The following is a 22847-nucleotide window of genomic DNA, read 5'->3' on the forward strand; positions in this document are numbered from 1 at the left end:
TATCCGGCTGTAAGCCTCGCCCGGCGTTGCCCGCAAGCCTTGCCGGTCGCCGTCCAAGTAGGTGAAGCGCTGTGCTGCGCACAACACTTTAGGGACCCAATGCTGAACGCATTGGCTCAACCTTCTACTAAGGGTAGGCTCTGAGGAGGCCCCAGAGCCCGACTAGCGGGAGAGCTCTGTAGAACCAGCTCACTACAGTTTCTGAAGATGATGTCACACACTATTTATAGGCCTCTGGCGGCGTCCTCCTATCACTCATGGTGCACAATTATATTTTTAGCCAGTTATTATGCCTGACACACAGTCACAAGCAGCACTCACTCACTCCCTCTCTAAGCAAACACTTTTCACATTTCAATTTGCTCTACTTTTGTAATAATTGGCCTCCGTCTGGCTGAAATGGCCTAAAAAGAATTTTCATGAAGTAATAATTCATAAGAATTCATAAAGGGGTGGAGCTACAGGGATGGCTGGCCACCCCTGGAACCTGATTGGTCAGCTCAGGCGCCATTCCAGTTGATTGACAGGCCACTCTACGTCTCGTTGAAATAAGCGCATTAGGAAAAGAGGATGCAAAATAATGGTGTTTGAAAACAGGAATGGACAGAGAGGACCTGCTTTAAATACATCATTGTGGAGTAAGTTTTCAAGTGGTTTCCTGGTGAGTAAGTGTTTTAAACTAGAAGAGATTTTGTCCTCAATATTTGAACTGTGCTAGTAAGCTAACCGTTAGCCTGCTCGCACAGTAACGTTAGGTCAGCGGCTAACATGAGGAAAGGCTATAAACTGACGTTAGCATGAAGCTACATAGCAGTAGTTAATGATAATGTGAGGAACCAGGTCATAGTTAGTTTTTCAGTTAGGGAATTTAGGGACCTTAAATCTACTGAGTTGGCAATAATTTTACGCCAGAGCCCAAAATAAACAGTAATGAATGCTCCGAGATGATCTCTGTTTCCATGTAGCTTGTTTGCTATTGTGGAGGTCTCAATTCTAGCCAGATTACTAAGCGTTGACTGACGTGTGACAAGTGTGACAAACATGCAAACAAATAAGAAATCAGGAAGTTGGCCAATACTTTCTCACATCACTGTAGATAATTTTGTGTTTATTACTGATGCCTCTATATTTTTTGTTGATATGTCCCCATATCCACATCAAGCAGCACATATTGTGCACCTAAAGTGGTAAGCTCATACTTACTTTCCTATCTCTGAAGCTTTTTAACAGCAGCTACTCTGACATGGTATATTATGGCAAACACAGGTGCTACCAATGGCATTAATTAGCCCAAGGTCCAGTTTGAGCTTACATGAGTAGAAGATTTTCAGGTCAAAATGACTGTTCTGCTCATGCTCTTGACATAAACCTATAAGTTAGCTTCTGTTAGCCGCCGAACTTTATCTTGTATTTCAGTAATCCCTTGAGATGTGTGTCCATAACTTCTTAATATGTACTGCAGACATCTCAAGATCCAGAGAGGAGGGTTCTGTTCAGCCGTGTTTGAAAATGTCCCCAAGAACTCAACATGGAACAAGGAGGAAGGCATTCAACACTTCTTGGTATAGAGACATGCTGTGTCTCAATTCAGGGTCTGCACCCTTCAGAGTGCGCATTTGAAGGCCACTTACTTCACTATGCTCGAATGCGCGAATGTTGTCCCAATTTGAAGGGTCCTCCAAATTCACCCCACAAATGCGTCCTCCTTTTACTTGTTTTTGGAGGCTGCACCGCTACTACCCTTCATGGCCTCACATATCCCAAGATTCATTGCGCATCCGAAGAGAAGAAAAAGAAATAATGGTGACCGCAAGTGGTGCAGATCTCACATTTAAATGTAAGTATTGGGTTTATACTTGGTTTTTACTCATTTGAACATCCAACACCAGATATGTTAAACTTCAGGGGACATTAAAACCTCAACATTTCAGTTAAAATACATTGGTAATGCTCAGCATGATGCCTTTGGAAGCCTTAAAAGCCTTCACTTTCAAACATTAGACATTCAGACTTATATCTTACTGTGACTGTGGAGATGTTATAGACTGCTTTTACTTCATGTACATAAATGGACCAAGATGAACAGATTTAGTTCAGGCTTTGATCCCTGCTCTGTTTCCAGACTGTAAAGCTGTAAAGTCTAGTTAAACGTTTGAACTGAATAAAGAGTTAAGTTTTGGATTATCCTTATGATGATTGTATTATTTTTTGCTGTATTAGAACCCTTTTCTCTTCTGACATAACACAAAACATCTTTTACATTTCACTGTGTTTTAGGGAGCAAATGAAGAGCGTCATCACTCAGTGCATTTACATGACACTGGAGAAAACCGAATTACTGGGTTAGTCCGACTATGATCTGATTTTGAAGATGCATGTATACACCTTAGTCTGACTAAAATTGGACCAGATCGGATTTCTCATAGTTGTATCAAAACACCTAGATTATTTGATTGATAGTCGCATTACTCGTGCATCTATACGTTCCATCAGATTGGCTCGGATTTTGCATTCTGTGAGCCAGAAGTAGAAGGACGGCGGCAGCGGCATCTTTCCTCCGAAATAACTGCAAGCAAGAGCGCCATTGTACATCTAGTTTGTGTAATTGTCATGTACACCATAAACGAAATGTACAAAGATGTAGCTTGGTCTTGCTCTTCGTATGCCATCTTTATTGAATGCAGAAGCAGAGTTTGTTGTTGCTGGTGACGTAAAGAGCTCAGGTGGCTGTATTCCCACTAGTTGAAACGGGTACAGCGCCACCTATCGTACCGGGGTATGACATGCTTCGGCCAATAATTTGACTGTCTCACCAGCATGTATACTAAGCTGTGCATGTAAACGTACTGACTGTCAGAGGTCAGAACCAACATTTGTTCACAGGGCTAAACTTTCTGCTGTGGCTGGATGGAAATAAGGCAGTAATAAAAGTCACAAATCTTTGCATCCCTGTGTTAATGTGATCTTGTGTTTCCCTTTTCTCTTGTTTCTCTCTGTGGTCAGAATGGTTCTGGAAACAATGGGCCTGCAGGTAGAGGTTGAGCCCCAGCAGGCCAGAAACAAGTGGGGCCATTTAAAGAACAAGTACAAAGAAGCTGCAGGTTTGAATGATGTTGTGGAAACTAAATTATATCTGTTATTATATCCCAAGCAAGTTAATAAATAATTTGCTGAAAATTGCTGGCGTGATTGATTTCCACTGCTGTAGGATTGTCCTCATGGATGAGGTGTTAACACAGAAGCCTTCCACTGCCCCCCCGCCCTAACTGCCTCCATCCCTGAGGACACACCAGGGCCAAGTGACCAGCAGGAGGAAGATGACGACGTTGAGGAGGAGGAGGAGGAGGAGGAGGAGGAGAGCCAGCCAGGGCCAAGAAGAAAGAGGAAGAGGGAGGATGAAGGAGGACATGAGGCTGCAGAGAGAGGATGGTGAGGCTCTTCTCTGCTCCAGAGGACAATTGTTACCTTATTTCTGTTATGTAGTTAATTTATGTTCTTTTATGTAGTTCTTTTAAAATTATTTGTTCATAATTTTTGATTTCATATAAAGCATGAAATAAAATATTGTTCTATTGTTACACATTGTTTATTCCATGTAGTATTTACAACTTAAGTACAATTTATAACAGCAAATGGCATCAAGTGCTATTTTTCAGGGACAAGGGATTGAATTTTTTCTTTTCTTATTAAGGTCTTAACATTTACAACTATTTACAAATTACAGCATAAATACCTATTTACAGATTATTTTTCACCGTTAACACAAACAGTTATTATTAAGAACAATATTAAAACAGTTACAGATGATGTACAGTGACAGGCTGAGCAGGAGTCCCTGCAGTGCTGCTGGGCTGGATGGTGTCAGTGTGACGTCATCTGGGTCGGTACTCAGGGTGTTTGGGGGTCCAGTCTCCTCTGTCCACCACATCGTCCATCAACTGGGTCTGCAGTTCTGACTCGATTGACGGCTGCCATGTCACTAAGAATGTTTTAAGAAAGAGGCAAGAATTATAATTTCATAATCTAATAATAATAATAACAGATTATTACAACAAACAAACTTATCTACCAAAACACTTTAAATAGGAATAATACCTTTAAAAATTAAAATTAAAATAAAATCATACATGCCGATCATCAGTTTAGATGTCAGCATTAACGTAATGTATTGGTATGTTAATGACCCCTAACTGCTAACTAGCTAATAATAATAATAATAATAATAATATTGATAACATTGCTGTGGGTTCAGTAACAGGTTTACCTCTCAACGGTCCTCTCAACTGGAGATAAACCAGTTGCTTCTCTTCTTCCTCCACTAGCAGGAGGATTAAAAAAGAAATCAGGAATTCCTGTAGCTCAGACATCTGACAGTCAAACTTTACTCTTCTTGTCACTTTCGCGGACCTGGGCTGCATAAAAAGTGACGTACGGGTAGGGGCGGGAACATCTGTTAATGCAACCAAGAAATGCTCCGAAGGCTAGACTGTCCCATTTAACAACGGCTGATGCGGCCTGTGGGTCTCTCCGAAGGACTCTCGTTTGGGGAGACCGCAAAGGCCGGGTCCTTGAAGGGTGCAGACCCTGAATTGGGACAGTTCCTGTCTATGGCTGCAGTACTCTCTAAGTCAAGATCCCTGTTACTGTTTGCCCTGCAGGCATTTTTCCCTCCCTAGTATGCCTGAATTGGCCTTCACATCCAAGTCACTGTTTCCAGTAAAAAAAAGCCTTGTTTAAAGATGCCAGGTTTAAACGTCACAACAAGTCAGAACATCACATCAATGCCATGTATGCCTGCAGTGAATATAAAAGGAGCATTGAGAGGAACAAATCAGTATTGGACACCTTAACTGAGAGTAGAAGAAAGAAAGAGTTACATTAAAACAATAACAGAGGTGCTGCTATTAACTGCAACTCTAAATATTGTACGGAGGAGTCATGGGGAATGTGATGACTCAGACAAGAAGGGCATTTTTTGTCCATTTTGGATGAAATTGCAAAGCATGACCCCTTTAACAAGAGAAGACTCGATGCGAGTGCGAAGTATACCAGGCACTAAATTCAGAATGAGATTCTCCAGGGATTAGTGGAAATGGAAAAGCAAATCACAGCACATAAAAGGAAAGTGAAGTGTTTAGTGTTTTGGCTGACGAGACTACAGACTTACAAAAAAAGGAATGGTTGTGCGTCATTATTACGGCGGTGCCATACATGAAAGCTTCCTGCACTTCCAATCAGGGGAAAGCATAAAAGTAATCATGCACAGCAAGGCTATGACAATGCATCTATAACCTCAACCCTATCCCAGTGAGTGGGAAGCTTTCTGGTGTGTCTGCATGCATGAAGAGTAATGCAAGATTTGCATTTTCTGTGTACTGTATTGGCACTGCTTGAACTTAGTTCTTTTTGATGTCGTGAAGTCAGTGTCTGAAGCTGGTGACTTTTTTGCACTACTGCAGAACATTCGTAGCTTTGTATCTGGCTCTGCTGTTCATATAAAGTGGCTTGCTGATCAGAATTAGCTGTATCCACAGGAGAAAGCCTAGGGAACTACAGAGACTTGTCAGGTGGATGTTCGTGTCCTAATTTGAGGGACAGGCTTCCAGCGGTTCTGAGGCTTCTACAGGATATTTCACATGAATATAGTGGTGATAGAAAAGTGGAAGCAAAATGTCCTCTGGCTCAGATAGATATACAGTTCCCAGGGCTTTTGGTTGCCTTTTTGTAAAGTGCTTGGTGATATCAAAAGCCTTTCTGACATGCTCCAGTCCAGCAGTCTTGATCTGGAAAGGGCTGTAGATGTAGTTGGCGCCTTTACAGACACATTGCAAGGCTACAGAAGGGAAGCTTATTTTAGTGAGCTATGGAACGAAATGGAAGAACTGGTAGAGCACTGAAACAGTAAGAGACAGCCTTAAGCCTGTTCTAGATTTGTCTCACAGCTGAGCTGGAGAGGCTCTCTCCTCTGGAGAAGAGAAGAATTGTGAGATAATGCAAGGGGTGCAGTCTCTTGACCCAAAGAGTACAACATTGTAGAAGAGGAGCCTCTGCTTGTCTTTGCACAGATCTTTGAGTCAGATTTAGAAAACCTAACACATGAGGTTTACCAAACCAGAAGGATTCTCCAGTGAAGAGAGCCACATGTAGTAGACAGACCATCTACTAGGTTGTGTCTCTTGAAGCTTATAAAGAGGTCTGCCACAAGCTATTTAGACTTTGTAAGGTTTCTGTTGTTATGTCAGTCAGTACTGCGTTCTCAGAGAGACATTTCTCTGCCCTAAAACTGATTTAAAACCACCTCAAGACAACAATGGTTGACGGCAGGATAAGTCACCTTGGCCCTCTCAGTGTTGAGTCATGAGGGCACATACCCTTAATATGGATGACTTGGTGAAACATTTTGCCGTTTCTCACAGGAACTGAAGAATTATGCTGTTCTGAATCTGTCCTAGGATAATTTGCCACTTGGTGGTGCTTCTGTTCATGATCTAACTCTGCACAACGTGCTGTTCATGCTTGATGTAAACATTTGTGTAAAATTATCTGGTTTGTGTTTATTATTCTTTTGTTTGTTAAATAAACTCTCCAAAGTATTTCACTGACTAATCTCCTGTATGCTTGAGCTTTACTCGCTGAAAATGTTTCCACTTGCTGACCCACTCTTAGGCCCCAGAGGGTTTACAGGTCTATGCTCACCTGATGACATACCCAAAATAAATCAAGAATAGCTCCACAACTATAAGGTCATTGTGCATGATCTTAGTCTCTATGGCTAGGTATGACTTCAGAGAACGTATTTCAAATGTCAGTTACATTATCAGTGTTACTTTGTCTGTAAACTGTGCTAAACTAAGTGTGACATTTACATTTTTATCCTCCCCTAAAACTAATTTTAGATTAGACAGTGGATAACAGTATGATAGCCAATGATTCCATGCATTGAGATGCTACTGAAGGCCTTGACTCCAAATGTAGCAAAGTATATGGGAATTGAATAAAGGACATTGATTCTACAAGGATTTTGTCAGGAAATGAGCAGGTGGATTCTTCTTTTGGCCCAGTTCCAAATTGTTTTGTGTACTTCTTGAAAGGGAATCTGGCTACAAATTTATTTTATTATTGTATTATGATTAATTTATATATTAAGCATGTGTAGCGTTAGATTCTACTATCGTGGACAGTATAAAATCAATAAAAACAACCAAATTGTTTCATTTTGCCTCCAGATGTAGTGGTAAGGCGAGTATAATGGGTCCATGAGCTTCCAAAGGTCACCATGGGAAGGCTGCAATCCTGCAGTAGAACTGGGAACCCAGTAGATGACAGCAGAGGCATGCAGGGTCCCTTCTCAGCTCTTTTATATAGAAAAGGTGGCACATTTATTCTGAGGTAAGGGTAGCAATGTGCCCTGTCTTTCTAAAACGGAGGTGTTATATTCCTCCTTTTCCAAAAGCCGCCTCCAAGGTAGATGTAAACGTGACATGCGTGAAGCACGAAGTTGGGCTGTGAACAGTGACAATGAATTTGTTTTCAAAATAACATTGCACCCCACCGCAGTACCCCCACCCAACAAGCTAACACAACACAACAGCTACAGAGACTGAGGAGATGTTAGCATCTTCTGGATCTCAGCAGCTTTCTAGTTGCTCATCTTGATGTCACAGATGAAGTGATGGACTGACTGCTGTGAGCAGCTGTTTCCTGGTTTTAAAATTCCCCGGCTGTGGGTCGCGCAACAGTGCAGGTCATCGACACCTCCGCCCATCTCACGCAGTGGCTGCAGTTGGGTATTACTGCAGTCACTGTTATTCTGGACCTCGGAATAACAGTGACACAATAATTTTCTTTACTAGTATATGGATCTCCTGATAAAGTGTCACTCCCCTCTTGTATACAAGTCTAGTTTTGCCCCTCCTCCTTTTGCTGTTATGGAATGATAGCTGACATACTGCTGCTCCAACAGACAAAGGGATGATTCACTAAAAGGACAAAGCCATTGTTACGAGACTCCTGTCACTGCAGTTTCCTGTTTTATTTGAAAGTCACCACACTGATGGACAATGTTGAGTCTGGTACATCTAAATGGAAGCTCATGCATCTGTCTTCAAATGAAAGGATAAATGACCTGCCCACACAAAAGCATAAAGAAAGTGACCCCATGTGTTAAAATGCTTTGATGTAGTTTGACATAAGGTGTCAGTTAAGAGGCCGTTTGACCTGAGGGCAGCCATATTTATAGCATAACACAACCCAAAGTTCATGGATCATTACTCTGTTTGCCCACAGGCATGAAATCTCTCTTGAAGGTAAGTGTACTGTAAGTGTAAGTGTACTGTATGTTTCTTTGTTGAAGGTCAGAGAGTGTGACGGGATGTTGACATTGGAAGCTGGAAGTGAAGTGTGTGTGTGTTTTGGCTGGGAGTTGTCATTTCTACACTTGTACACAACAACTGACGTCACTGCTGTTGATGCTACAACATTCAAATCCCTGCCTGCTGGACAACAGCATCCTGAGTCCAGGACATTTTCTATGCAATCATAATTGCTAAAAATTTTTTGAACACTGAAGCAGAGTACAAAAGCCCATCATTTGGTGAAATCAAGAGACTGAAAGACAGAATAGAACCCAAATGTATGTCTTATAATGTATTTAAATAGCATTGCTGAATGGAGTTTAGGCATGCAGCAGCTTAATGTTTCTGTTGTATGCCTAAAGGCTTTTCTTGCAGAAAAGGCTGTTTTGTTCTCTTACATCAACAACACAAATAGCTCATTTTCTTACCATTCACTTGTGCACCAGCCTTCAATTTGTCTCATTCATTTGAACAATGCATGTCCCCAACCTGTGCATCACCACTCAGGGCGAGCAAGGACGTGGATCCACTCATGCTCTGCTCAACATCTCCTTAACAAAATCAGTCCAGGGACTCCCTTCAGTCTGTCGGTGAGTAACACAGCTTTTGAAAGAAGCGACACTAATTTAGCTGGAGGATGAAGGAAACGCTGGTTTGGAAGCGGATCCATGAGCTAAAGGCATTCAGGTGAGCTTTAACTATTGAAAATCATCACGATCCAACTTTTCTGGAAATGGGTTGAGTTTGTGCTATGCTTGGCAAAGAGAGAGGAAATGTTCACATATGTACACTCAAAAAAGTCTGAAGAAGTCATTAAAAATCAGACATAGAGAGGGAAACAGGTTTTCCTGGCCTTTTTTGAGACTTCTATGTTTTCTGCTACTGAACCACATTCAACATCTGGAGGGTGTATACATATAGACATGTACATATACAACTATACATATGACTAATTAATTCACTTTAAACCAGACTTAAACAAAGTGAAGAGATCTCACTGGTGGAACATCTGCTATTTGGGCACAGTGGTGTTTTGAGCTAAATGCGACCATAGAAGTTAATTAACATGATGATGTTTGGCAGTTGTGTTCATAACCATGTTCATCATCTTAGTTTAGTTAGTTGGCATGCTTATTTTGGGTAATGATGCAAGTAATGTGGTAACTTCTAAAGTCAGACTGGCTGTAATTTGGTTCTCTGATTATAATACCAGTAATAACAGTTGATGTATGGAGAATGTTTTCTGACCTCTTTCTGTCTGAACATATAAAGTGACACACACAAACACATAGAAATGTAGAGGTGTGAAGTCTCACCTTTCAGCCACAGAAAAACAGGAAGTCACCACACTGTCTTGCTATTCTTCCTGATGTTGACTACATCTTACTTTCTGTTCAAACCAATAATTCAACCATACTAATACATATCAAAACAACAACAACAACAGAAATAGCTTTTTTTCACCCCCAAACTCAAATAATTAGTCTTAGTCCAGCACATAATAGTCTAAATCCTCCTTGCAAAAAACAAACAAAAAACAGAGTGACAAAGTGCTTGAAGCTTCTAGGTGAGTTTAGTTTATGAAGTTCATCTCTGCGCTCCTAGTGGCCCTTAATGGCTTCAAGGACTGGTGTGCACACACTGTATTCTGGCCACTTTGGTTCACTTTTTCATCAATCCACTATTTATTTACATATCCATGCATGCACTGACTCTCTGCTCTACTATTGTTATTGCATTTAATACACTCAGTGAAGTTCCATCAAATGAAACCTCTGCATCACGTTTTAAAAGGCTAGAATTAGCCAGTATTGGCCGAATTGTCACCAACATGATAATACAGGGAATGAAATAGGAGGGAAACAAATACAGCATTTCTATGTGGAAAAGAAACTGTCTGACAGACTCATCGTCACATTTCTGCCAAGAAAAAAAACAAAACAAAAACAGCGCCTTCATGGCAGTGAGAGCCAGGCAGCTCCTGCAGCTGAATGCAGGTGACGCAATTTAAAGCAAATGACTTTAACTGGCCATGCTTTGCCTCCTTCCAACCTTGTGTTGTTGTAGTTACCTGTATATAAGAAAATCACCATGACAGTCAGCCCTCCAGACAGAGACCTCAGTGAACTTTCTCCCTGAAAACAACATCCATCCTCAAGAATGAGACCCAGACAATATCAACTGTTTACTGATGGCAGTTACAGTATATGATGTCATTCAGAGCAAAAAATAAATTTAATTGTCACTTTCATGTTTTAGTTTATTTAGAAAATATTTATATATTTATTGAAAACATCATGTAGCCATCGTGTAAGGAGAACAAGGATAACTAAGTACTAAAACTATGTACATCTGGCTGGAGCGTGTATTGCTGTGGCAATATTCTCTGAAACAGTATAATTTGGCCACAAGATGGTAGCAGAGAGACAACACGTGAAGTTTGAAGTGTGTGAAGAGGGCTCAGTACAGGAGTGACTGGACTCTGGAGGCAGATCGCACTGACACTCAGTATCTGATTAACTGTCCTACAGTCTCTAACAGGCCTGCTGGACAACAACACTTTATTTATTCAGTATACACATGCGTCTGGTCTTCTGTTAGTGTTTGGTCGTAACATCACACGGATTTGGTCTGATTAACTACTGTAACTGTAGGCTGAGGTGTTGTGGACCCCCTCTGCCTCCGAGGCTCAGTCAGCGCAGTGAAGCAGCAGCTCAGTCACCGGCTGAAGCTATTGGCTGCGAGGCTTCAGGTCCCTGCGCACTGGAGATGGTCCGCTCTCATAATCAGCGCTCACACTGACTGCACACACACATCTCTCCGTGCGGGAACATGTCGCAGTACACTCTGGGAGGTAGGAGGTCTTTCTTACTTCTACTGCTTTTGTTTAGTCCGCACTCTCTGTGTGGAGGCTTTGATTTCATATGTAGCCCGATTCACGTCTCTGACAGAATAAATAAGAAATGCAAACATGACACTGTGCTGCTGATCTCCACTGTGTTGGATCTAGAATGTGAAGAAGAGCTGGAGTTGATGGGGGGGAGTCAGCTGAAGGAGAGGGGTCTCATGCACTCACTGGCAAGGTTACCCTAATTCTGTTTGTTTTAGATAACTTTGTATGAATAAGGACCAACAGCTTGTAGTCAAACACAACAGATTATTCTTGCCTAGAGGTCAGAGCAAACTTGCCTTACTGTAATGCGATGCTTTATTCCATCAGTATATTGCATTGTTGTTATTCCTATAAGCACGATTAAGAGGAGTCAGTGCCAGCGGCCTCTGCACACTCACTGCAGTGCAAAAAATACAGACACGTGCTTTAGATTTCTGCATTAAAATGCTGGATTGGCAAAGCTCAGGTTTCACCATTACCTCATCTGCTCTATGATCATGTCCGCTGACCGGCCACTCTGACTCATATTCTGAAGCCACTTCATCAGCCTTTATTTTCTAACATCACTGCTGCGCTCAGCCCTTCAGTACTTTCATCTGTTAATGGAGGCTGTGTGAGGAGCTGCTGCCTGCTCCTGGACAAGCTCACCGGGGGATGAAATGGATCTGCAGTGATGGAGAACATTTGCTTTGATAGTGATCTTATCTTTATAAGTATACATCTTGTGCACTGCGCTTTACCTCTCTGACAAGCATCTTGTGATGAGAGAGTGGATGCGTGCCACTTAATGGGACTCACCGCTCAGATTATGTGATGACATTTGTGTTCGTCAGTGTTTATCACCTGAGTTCAAAGATGTGGCTCAGATAAACTCATCCTCCTTTATTTTAGGTTAATTTATGAGTAAGAAATCACACCATTCCTTCCTCCCTAGGGATGAATTTTACCTCAATTCATTGTCTTCTATGATAAATAAATCACCCAGCTTTTCTCTCTGTCATTCTCATGTCTGGTTGTTTACGTTACAGTGGTCATACAGCTACCTAACCTAATCTTTTGTTGTTCTTTTTTACCACCATGCACCAGTGTGTCGGAGGCATGAGTCATCCCAATACACCCTCATTAGCTGACGTTTAATGGACATCAGGGTTCAGCTCTAACGGCCTCAATCTCTGAGTCTCTGTCGGCTTGGTCATGATTTTAAACATCAACCCTCAGAACTGTATTTTTAAATTCTATTTGAGATTTCACGCTTTTCAAATGTGTCGATTACAGTATGCAAAGCTTAATTTAACAGGGATCTTGATTAAAAAATGCTAAAATCATGAGATCGCATGAGGGATGCAATGGTGCATTAATGTCAATGTGTGGGATTTGTTAATCCAACAACTGATTGATTTTGTTTTGTGATCACTGACAACCTTATGATTTACCTGCTTAAAATCACAGTGTTGACCATGATTGTGCAGTCAGCAAAATCCTCGAATGATGATTAGAAACAACACACAAACATTACATCGTTCTTATTATATAAATGCGGTGCTTCTGTCTTGTTGAGGCAGCAACTGTGACACTACCATTTATACAAATTATGATTATAATCCTGAGACATTTCCTCTTTAATCTCATCAAGAGCTCAGAGTGCAGACACAACAAGATAATGTTTAGAATCAGATGTCCTCAGATCTTTCATAATGAATTTGGCTTTATTGACAGTCTCTCTTTCATTTTTTTCTTCTCTGACCGGTCACTCAAAAGCACAAAACTCTTGTCTGCCCTCTCCATTTTCTCTCTCTTTCTTTCTCCCAGTGGCTTCCTTTCTCCTCATCCCTCACAATATTAAACCATGACTGCTCTGTTTTCTGTCTCCATAGTTCACCAGCAGATCCTGCTGGCTGTGGGTCTGGCGGTCTTCTGCTACTGTCTAGTTCTCGGTTGCATCCTTTGCTGTCGCAGAAGAAGAAAGAGCGTGTCATCGGAGGACAAGGAGGCAATTTTCTTGTCTCCTCATCCAGCTCAGAGGGTGACTGTGACACTGACTCCATCTCCACGCACTCAGCCTGTCAAGCAGCAGTATGAGGAGCTGGATGGGGATGTGTTGGAGTTCCCTTCCTCTAAAAGCAGCTCTTCTCCCTCAGAGGATGACCTCACTGCTCTGCCCTTTGACCCCAGCCCAACCAGAGCACCTGAGCAGGTTCAGTCTCCGGGAACTTCTTTTCCGATGCGGCGCCTCAGCACTCCAGCTGTTCCCTGTTCACCCAACAAACGTGCAAGTCCCGGCAGAGCCTCTCTGCCCTCCCTCACTAAGCTGAGCCTGGTGTCCAAGTCTCGTCGGGCGATGGGTCGGCGCAGCACCGTGAGCGGAGAAAGTTTCCTTTACAGCGAGAGCAGTCACCTGACTGCTGCTGCTGCCAGATCTCCCACCCAGCAAGGGGAGGCCTCCACGTCACAGTATGGCTCTAACACTCTCTCCATCCCCTCCAAGTCAGCCCCTCTCCTGCACTTCTCCCTTCTCTTCTCCTCTGCCTGTGGCACCCTGGTGGTCAACATCCTGGGGCTCTCGGGGACCAGTCGAAGGCGCAGTGGGGTGTTCGTCCGGGCCAGCCTTCCTCCCCTTTGCCCTTCCCCTCAGCAGATAGCCTCTCGACGCCGCAGCCTCAGCCCAGACCTCCACAGCCAGAGCTTTGTGCTGCAGGTGGGCTCAGTGGAAGAGCTGTGCACCTGCACCTTGAGACTGGCTGTCTACAGCAGGGACTTCTCAGGCCTGAGAGAAGCTGCCCTAGGGGTGGTGGAGCTGCCCTGTGAGCAGATGGAGTGGGAGCCAGACACCACCGCCACCTACACCAGGCAACTTCACCCAACTAAGAGCAAGCTAAAGAAGGTACACTATGATTGGATGATTTCATTCATTTGATGTGATGTACAATCAAGCTTTCAAAGAGTGTTTATTTGAAAACAGCAGTGAGAACACTTCAGAGTGAAGATTAGATTTGTTCTGACCCAAACTCAAGTAGAACCAGGCTGTCAGCACCTCGACCCGAGTCCAGAAATGCCTCGAGAACCAAGTTTAAGTGTGTAAACGGGGTGATGAGCATTTGTTGATGAATTGCTTATAGAAATTAAAAGGAGTAGTTCAGGATTTCAGGAAATCAACTCATTTGCTTGCTTGCAGGGCTCCAGACCAAGTATTTCGTTTAGGTGAACCCAAAAACAGATTTTAGTTTTATTTCTTAACAAATTATGTGAATAGTGGTTAAAGGCCAAGTGTTTTTGGGTGCATGTGCAACCAAAATAGTCACAACCTGGAGCCCTGTTATGTTTTGTATGTTTGATCTGTACGAACGTACAACGTGTCGCTGAAACACACCAAAGCCAACCTAGTGCAGTCCCCCTGCTTCTGGTCTAACTTCATATTGAACAGACAAACAAGAGAATTGTTTGAATGTCAGACTGCCACCTGAATGAGCCACCTGTCGTACTCATTCTCAAACGGAGAAGCATATCACCAGAGTGACCACAAACTGCTGCTGATTGTAGTCGTCGTTAGCTACTTAGTTCAATAATCGATCCATCCAGTGGTCAGACTGGGAGCTCCTATGGCTAGCCATTTTAACATTTAATAGCTAGACTAGATATGTTTTGCAGATATCTGTAATTCAATTCCTCCTAGTCAAAAAGAACATTTCAGATATCCACAATGACATTCTTCCTAGGACAAATGACATTTGTTGATTTCAGGTATCCAAAATGAAAAACTATTCCAGATACCTAGAATGTAATTTGGAATATCCAAAAATACATTGTGACTAGTAAAAATGTCATTATGTATATCCACAATATATATACAGATGTCCACAACTGCATTTTTACTAGTCATAATGTGAATTGTGAATATCCGTAATGACATTTTTACTAGTCACAATGTATTTTTGGATATTCAAAATCACATAGTTATTCATTTTGGATATCTGAAATGAAAACTATGACTCGTAACAATTGGATTGAAGATATCTGTTTTTCCTAGTAAGAATTCAATTGCAGATATCCAGAATGTAATTGTAAAAATTGAAAGCCCAATACACATGAATGGCAAAAGTGACATCATTTGTCCTAGGAAGAATGTCATTGTGGATATCTGAAATGTTCTTCCTGACTAGGAAGAATTGAATTACAGATATCTGCAATACATATCCAGTCTAGCTATTAAATGTTAAAATGGCCATTTATACTTGTTAAGGAGTTTTAGATATCTTAAATTTGGTTTTGACTAGTACAATCAAAGTTGTAGATATCTTGAACTAACATTTCTACTAGTAAGAATGTTATTGCGGATATCTTTAATTACCATTCTGACTAGTGAGAATACACTTTTGACAAGGAGAAATGCTATTATGGCTATCTAAAATGCAATTACAGAGAGGAGTGTGGTTCGATTAAATGTTAAAATGGCTTGCCATAGATCTCCAGGGAATGTTGCACTGCAGTGGGCTGTTGCTAGCTTGTTAGCATGCTAACTTAAGTAGATATCCGTAAGAGACAATGCATAGAAATCATTCACATAATGTCAACACTGTCATATCTTCACAGGCTGTTAATTATAGTTACTAATAGTAATAATAATTAGTTGATGTTTTATTCTTTTCAAGCTGAAATGGCTACATATTGTCCATTTAAAGCAGGATGTGGTCACCAAAACACAACAAATGCTGAGACCAGCATACGTTGTGTGTTGGTGCTGGTCTATACTGTTTTTTTCATCAGGGTGTCTGTGTGCATGTGTGTGCTCATGTGTTTGTAGGGTTTATAACCCCTTTTTGGCCAATGTCTGTATGCGATTTTAAACTGATCTCTCTGATCTTTAGTGAATATATGATTTCAAAGATCTTTTTAACCAAGTCTGCATTTTCAGTTGATTTAAAGAGTAGGCGCACTACGCACGCAAACCCACAGTATAAATAGCACATATCATGTTTTATCCATGAAGGAATGTAGCCTCTAATCAGTTCTCCCATTAGCCAGTTTTCCACTGTTGTTAGTCATGGTGACATTGTTGTTAGCGACTGCTGAGCAAACAAGCAGAAGTGCAGAAAATTGGCAGCACGCCCACACCGTGCCCTCTGCGGCTCGGTTGAAACTCTGCCAGAGGGCATTAATAACAGGCTATTGAAGGAAGGGGGTCCTGATGTTTCACCGGACATTACACTCTCAGTCAGTCACAGCGTGCATGCTGGTTAGGCTAGCATCACTTCATCCCACGTGAAATTCAGGAAGGTGTTCTTACCTTGGCCCCTCCCTTCATGTCCATATATGGCTCATCCTTACCAACACACACACGCAATTACTGTCCTCTGTCTTGATCATAAGCTGGCTTATGTCAGTGTGTGTGACTGTGCTGTTATAGAGCAGGAGGTTGCTGTGAAAGAGCGGGGCTGCTCAGCAATCCGGATAATTCTTTAAAGAGTGGGTGTGTAAACGGAGGATGGATTTATAGCCCAACAGCAGAGTTTGAAATCAGCGTAATGGGACCAGCCAGGGTATCGATGATTGTTCATCTTTATCGCGTTGCTTGTTCTGACGTTTCATGGGAGCAGGGGGCATGACGTGGCAGACGCTGATCATGACAGGGCTGCTACTGACAGTGAGTGCAGATGATCAGGTTTATGATGTCAGTTTTCTGAGCATGCAGGCTCTGTTTTATATGTTTATATATGCTTTTCTTACAGTCTTACCTTCATTCTTGGTAAATGTCTAACAACCTCAGCCTCCTATCGTCAGCCACTGTGGATACAAATTACATTTTGGAAGATGAGTAAAAAATCCATATATAGTGCTGATGGAAGTTGGAATAAGTGATATTATGCTGCATCAAGATTTAAAAACAGAGCATCATGTCGTACTTTTTGGTCCCTGAGCTGTAATTGAGATAATGTTCTGGGTCTTGTTGACCTGCCATGTGTTTTTGTGCTGAGTTTTAGTGTCCAATTGGCTTATTTTAGCGCCTGGGCTGAAAGCAGATGCCTACTGGTATGTAAAAAAACAGTCCACCACCAGAAAGTCTGAAAACCTGATATACAATTGGATTATCAAGCTCTAACATGTAGACTGGCAGAAAGTAACATGAGCCTCCCATTAATTGTTATTTTAGCTCTGGTTTCATCACAACTGCTGTTCAGTGGTAATGCAAAGGTACTGACAGCACTTGGTTAACGTGCTCAAAAATATATATATATATCAACACTTTAACCAAAACCACAAATTTTGTAATCTGTAATCAAAGTGCTTTTTACTAACCATAGATTGAGGTCTAAGTGTGATTGATGGGCCTGGTGTCTTGCGTTTAGTTCACCCACCACCCACACTGACCACCTCCCTGTGCCTCCACTGCAATAAACAACTATTGTCACTACAAAGTTATTGGGAAACCAAAGGATTAAAACATATAATACTGGAACAATATTACAAGTACAAAGACACTTAATGGCAAGTCTTCTTACGGAGTTGTTGGAAACAAAATGTTAATCTGGTGCAAAGTAAGGCTGAATAAGAGATATCTCTCTATGCCAAGCTACTAAAGAGGCCCGAGACTGTTGGTAAGACCACAGGGGGAAGTTTTTCTTATATTACATTTTCGCCTGTCTGCTTTGGCTTCCATGCTATGGAGATCACTGAATGACTCATATAATCAGTCTGTTAGGGGCTCTTATGTAACCTAAGATATCTGGAGGGAACAGAGTTACCAAATAATAACAGATTTCTGTGGTCTACAGAAAACCACATAAAACCAGTGTTGTGTAATAATTTAATCTGAGATTTTTTTAAACGTGAAAATAGTTACTGTAGGTCTTTTTTTTAAAACAAAGATACTTTTTGAAAATGGAACAGATTACAAAATCAGAACACAGTTTTTTGTGGCTTAGTTTTTTGAGTAGTTCATGCTGATGAGATATATGAAAAATAAAATGCTTGAAGTCAAACATACTCCCCGAGTTGCAATACCTCCATTGTTGTAGCACAGTTCAGGGCTGCCCTTCTTGAATGATTCTGGTGTAGACTATGCAGTAACAGTAGTCTAACATTTGCATTAGTTACATTACATTAGGTCAACAGTCTGTTTCTGAGACCAGAACAATGTTGAAAATGTTCCAGTTTTACCATCAGGAAGCCAGTATCAGCTGGAAACTCAAGTTTGAAAACATTTCTTGCCTGATAAACAGATCTCTTGCTATATCTTCAAGGTTAGTTCGGAAATGTGTGTGTGCAGAATAACGCCTCTCCTTTTTAAAGGCAGTGTATGTGAGAGTGACCATGCGCTGGTGACAGACAGAGGCAGTGAACCGAAACTCACTTGTTGGAAGAAAATCGCCTTCACACTCTGCTGCCAGGGCTTAGCGAGCCGCCGGCGGGATAAAATCAGCCATTTGACAGCAGACTGTGACTCACAGCATCCCAAACAATACAAACTAATTAGATCTGACATGTAATCAGATGTAAAATAGCATCATACCCACACTTTGGAAAGTACTTTTAACCAAAGTGCCTTAATGCATGAATGTTAAGTATCATTTTAGAATTAATGGTCGTATTTGCTTTACCCTGACAGATGAAGATAACCATTATTACCGATTAGCTTTAAGTGGTTCGAGAGGTGATTCAGATTCAGCACACTGAGCTCCTCAGGCAGATCAGTCCCACAAGCCTCATGAATAATACAGATCATACTTTGATATTGCCCTCAGATGAAGAAAACAAGATTGACCATGAAACTCTTACCTGTTCCTGTGATTCACAGCTGGTCCTTCTGAGGGGGATCCGAGAAATTGATTCTGACAGTAGCAGTGCCTCGGTCGACTCAGCCACGAGCATGGGCTTTAACTGCTTTACAGCTTGAATCTGCTTCATTCTCTGGGTTTCTCTCCTTGGTTTCATTTCATTCCCAGCCTCCCAAAGGATGAAGGGAACATCTGCTGGGTGAAAGAAGACATTTTTCCCTCTCTCGTTAAATCTCTCACATTTATCTTTGTCTCTCTGTCTCCCCATCCATCCCACCCTCAGAGTGTGAGTTCTCAGGAAGCGTTGGGTCACAGGAAAAGCTCGGTGTGTGTGCCGCGGGCTTTGGGCCAGCTCTTCATCCTGCTGCAGTATCAGACGCTGGCACAGCGCATCAAGGTGATGGTCCGAAAGGCTGAGAATCTGGCCAAGCTCACACGGATCCCAGGAGCTCCAGGTAAAGGCAGAAACATCCTCACAAGTTGTTTGTCATTGCCTTGATGACTTAATGGCATATATTGTGTTTGGTGAAAATAAGATAAAATAACCCATGTCACACTACTGTATTCAGGGTCTGGTCTAGTTTATGGCAACTACAACTGCTCTGATATGAGGATGATAATTACACTTTTTGTTTAGCAAGATAATCCTCCGACAACACACCACAACAAAAATGCTAATCATTGCATGACCTCCCCAACACTGAATGTCTTACTCCACTATACTATACAAACTTTACCATAAACTGATCAGTCTATGAATTGTAAAGTTAGAGCTAAGCCTAACTGGAAACAAGGTTTTTCATACCAATAAAATGAAATTAAGAGCCGAAACAATAAGCTGAAGGATTGTAGAGTCGAGGGGAACTGCAGTGTAAATTCTTTGCGGGTTTGTCACTACAAGCATCAACACTCATATAGAAGTGGATATATGATCCATTGTCAATATGAAAATAGTGGTTTAAGACACAGTTCTTCAGAAGTCTAATTGTTCCCCCCAAAATTCCTCCCAAAATCTTTAACTTTATTATATTAGTACATTAACATTTGCATACAGCTTTTAAACCGTAAGTTCTGGTCTCCCGTCTATAAATGTATGTGAAACATGGTAATCCAGGAATGACTGCTTTGATTCCTGCACCATGACAAAAACAAAGAAACAAAGAAAGACAGATATTCACCTCACTATGTGCCTCACCAGCATGATCAGTAGAGACTGTAACAACATCCACGGACCTCCACCAGTGGATGGATATTCTTCTGGACTTTGTAATTATTGTCCACACATTCACACTGCAAGCTGAAAAATACAAAACACACTGCTGACGTGTAAACTACTCATCAGGTTTTACAGCCCGTCTGTATTCTGCTCTATTGCCTCAGTTGCAGTCGGACAGGCCGCATCCCTGATTGGCTTGTAGAGTAATCAGATTAGGAGCTGATCAGCCCGGTGTCATTTCCCCTCCTGTCTGAATCATATCTCACTACATCTGATTTAAAGCTCTGCTTTGATGATGCTGCTGAGGAGAGGAGGAAGCAACCAGAAAAACAACTTTGATGTTGTGGTTGTCCACACCTTTTTGTGAGTTTCAAGATCAAATCATTCCTGGAATCTGTCAGAATACATGGCCTTTGCAGACGCACGATTCTTGTCTGACGGTGACACATTGCTGTTTAATTTTAGTAAATCCAGTTAGCATGCTTGAATGGATTTACTAGGGAAATCACATTTTGCAAGTGATGATGCAGATTTGGGACAGTGACAGTGAAGAGGTGTTCAGTGAGGGTTATAAACATGTACAAAGATGTGGAACCACATAATATACAAGCCTGCAGTGAGCGTACATTAATCCATTAACACTAAAACTTTCAGTAATGTCAATGATTTAACTTTTACCTTTTTTTATTTGTTTACCCTTAACATCCTAAAATGACATAAATATATGGATTTAAAAACATCTGACATTGATAAAAGAAAATCAAGACTGTGGATGTCACTTTTTTCTCTCAGACCACTACGTCGTCATCAACCTGCGTCAGGATGGGAAAATAATCGGTACCAAGGAGACCAAAGGCAGCAGCGGACAGAACCCCGTCTGGAACGCTCCATTCCTGTTTGACCTGCCCTCTGGTGACATCACTCAGCTGCCATTGGTCCTTGAGTTTATCGTCATGCAGGTAGGAAACTCTGCCTTATTTTGTCCCCTAAGTAAATTACGCTTTTAACAGCAACATGCAGTTTTATCTTAAAATGCTTAATTATTGGTGACAAAATTTCATGTATTTTTTAAACTGACTTTTCTATATATATCGACAGGGCCGCCTCTACACTAAGAGCAGTATTCTGGGTCGTGTATTGATTGGCAACGATGTCTCAGAGGCGGGACAGGGACACTGGAAGGAAATGTGCAGTCGGGGACAAACAGAGACGGCTCGCTGGCACATGATCCAATCGGATGTGCCGTAGGACTGATTGAGTTGTTGCTGCTGTCCCTCTGACGTCCAGTGAGTGAAAACGAGAGGTAGAGTTAGGTGGGAATACCATGTGATTGAACACACGCAGTGTTTATGGTATGTATTTGATATTGTTCCAGGTAATTTAGCTGATAATGTTCATGAGTTAAATAAACAACAATGCAGTTTTAGGGAGAGAAAAATGTCAAATAAAAGTTTCCACTATTGACAGAAGCACTGCTCACTGTTTGGAGGTGGGATGTGTGGCAGCTTTCTCCGCATCAACAGTATTCAGCATCCCAACATTGCCTTTGTGATTACTTCCACTGTGACCTCTTTAATGTAGTCTGTATAACCGTATCCTTCTGATTCTGTGCTGAAGTAGTGGTTCTGTTTGTATTATGCCCAGATGCTACACATGTTCATGTGGACTAGAACTTGAAGGATGTCCAAAAATGTGCAGAGTTGCTGAGCATATATGTTGCTGCTCGTAATTTGCTGTGGTGTATTATACTGTGCCAGTATTTGTCCTCATACTGTAAACACCTCTCTAACTAATACTGTATGTATGAGGCCAGTACAGTGTCCTCACGTTGTGTGGCATGCCTGATGAGTTATTGTATTATTTTGGGTTTGTTTGTTTTGTTCTCTTTTCATTGAGTGGAAGCTTCAGTAAACATGTGGGGACTTAATGGTTCACAGACAGATAATGCTCAGTCATCTGCATTTGGCCTGCTAATGTGCAATGAATGCAAAATAAAAGAATTTCACAAGAGTTATGCAACTGTAATCAACAGCAAGAACTCAAGGATAAGGAACATCGTTACATCATGTCTGCTGTGCACATGAGGTCCAGTGATCGGGACCACGATCAGCATAACCGAATGACAGTGGACGAAATATAGTGAAGTACTAAACTGCCCATTGTAGCTCCCTCGCTATGGGATTTATATCTGTACACACTCTGCAGCAATTCTTTGATTAATGAGTCAAGAGAAGCCAAAATTAAAAATGTCATTAAATGTGATTGCATGATGACTTTAGAAAACGGTTGGACTGTCTCAGTGTTGACTGACAGTTTGCTTTGCAGTCGGTGGAACACTGTGGAATAGAAACTGAGATCTGTATTTGAGACAGAGCATAACAGGCAGTTAAAGCAAACTAATGGATAAAATCATCCACCCTACGGTCCACTGATCGATGCTAGATTCAACACATAGATACACCTTTTCCCACATTTCTTATAATTTATTCTGGAGTTGGATAATTAAGCTAGACAACTAAAACGACTACACTGATGTAACTCAGTTGGAAAATAAATATCAGTGCTCTTCACTTTTTGGCCATTAGGCACAAATTAGGATTTTCCCTTCACTGATT

The 22847-nt window shown here is 41.5% G+C and overlaps 1 protein-coding gene across 8 annotated transcripts; it reads left to right on the forward strand.

Moving 5' to 3' along the window:
* The first annotated feature begins 511 nt into the window (after positions 1-511).
* On the forward strand, positions 512-22242 carry LOC119018524 (synaptotagmin-4). Of its 8 annotated transcripts, XM_037096259.1 has the most exons (9): positions 512-661; positions 1463-1837; positions 2278-2342; positions 3004-3101; positions 3209-3429; positions 13122-14128; positions 19300-19471; positions 21025-21191; positions 21331-22242. In XM_037096259.1, exons 5-9 carry the CDS (start codon positions 3318-3320, stop codon positions 21478-21480), a joined length of 1608 nt encoding a protein of 535 aa, XP_036952154.1. In that variant the 5' UTR covers positions 512-661; positions 1463-1837; positions 2278-2342; positions 3004-3101; positions 3209-3317; the 3' UTR covers positions 21481-22242. The 8 variants fall into 8 exon arrangements, with proteins under 8 accessions (XP_036952154.1, XP_036952153.1, XP_036952156.1 ...); XM_037096258.1 differs by lacking the exon at positions 2278-2342; XM_037096262.1 differs by lacking the exon at positions 2278-2342 and having other exon boundaries at positions 525-638.
* The last annotated feature ends 605 nt before the right edge of the window (positions 22243-22847 follow it).

The sequence above is a fragment of the Acanthopagrus latus genome, chromosome 4 (assembly GCF_904848185.1).
Source record: "Acanthopagrus latus isolate v.2019 chromosome 4, fAcaLat1.1, whole genome shotgun sequence".
Taxonomy (NCBI): Eukaryota; Metazoa; Chordata; class Actinopteri; order Spariformes; family Sparidae; genus Acanthopagrus; species Acanthopagrus latus.

Excerpts from the sequence above, each read along its gene's own strand:
- LOC119018524 (XM_037096259.1), top strand. The coding sequence starts at position 3,318 with ATGACGACGTTGAGGAGGAGGAGGAGGAGGAGGAGGAGGAGAGCCAGC. Across the intron at positions 3,430-13,121 it reads GAGGCTGCAGAGAGAGGATG|TTCACCAGCAGATCCTGCTG; the intron begins GTGAGGCTCTTC and ends CTGTCTCCATAG. Across the intron at positions 14,129-19,299 it reads CTAAGAGCAAGCTAAAGAAG|AGTGTGAGTTCTCAGGAAGC; the intron begins GTACACTATGAT and ends TCCCACCCTCAG.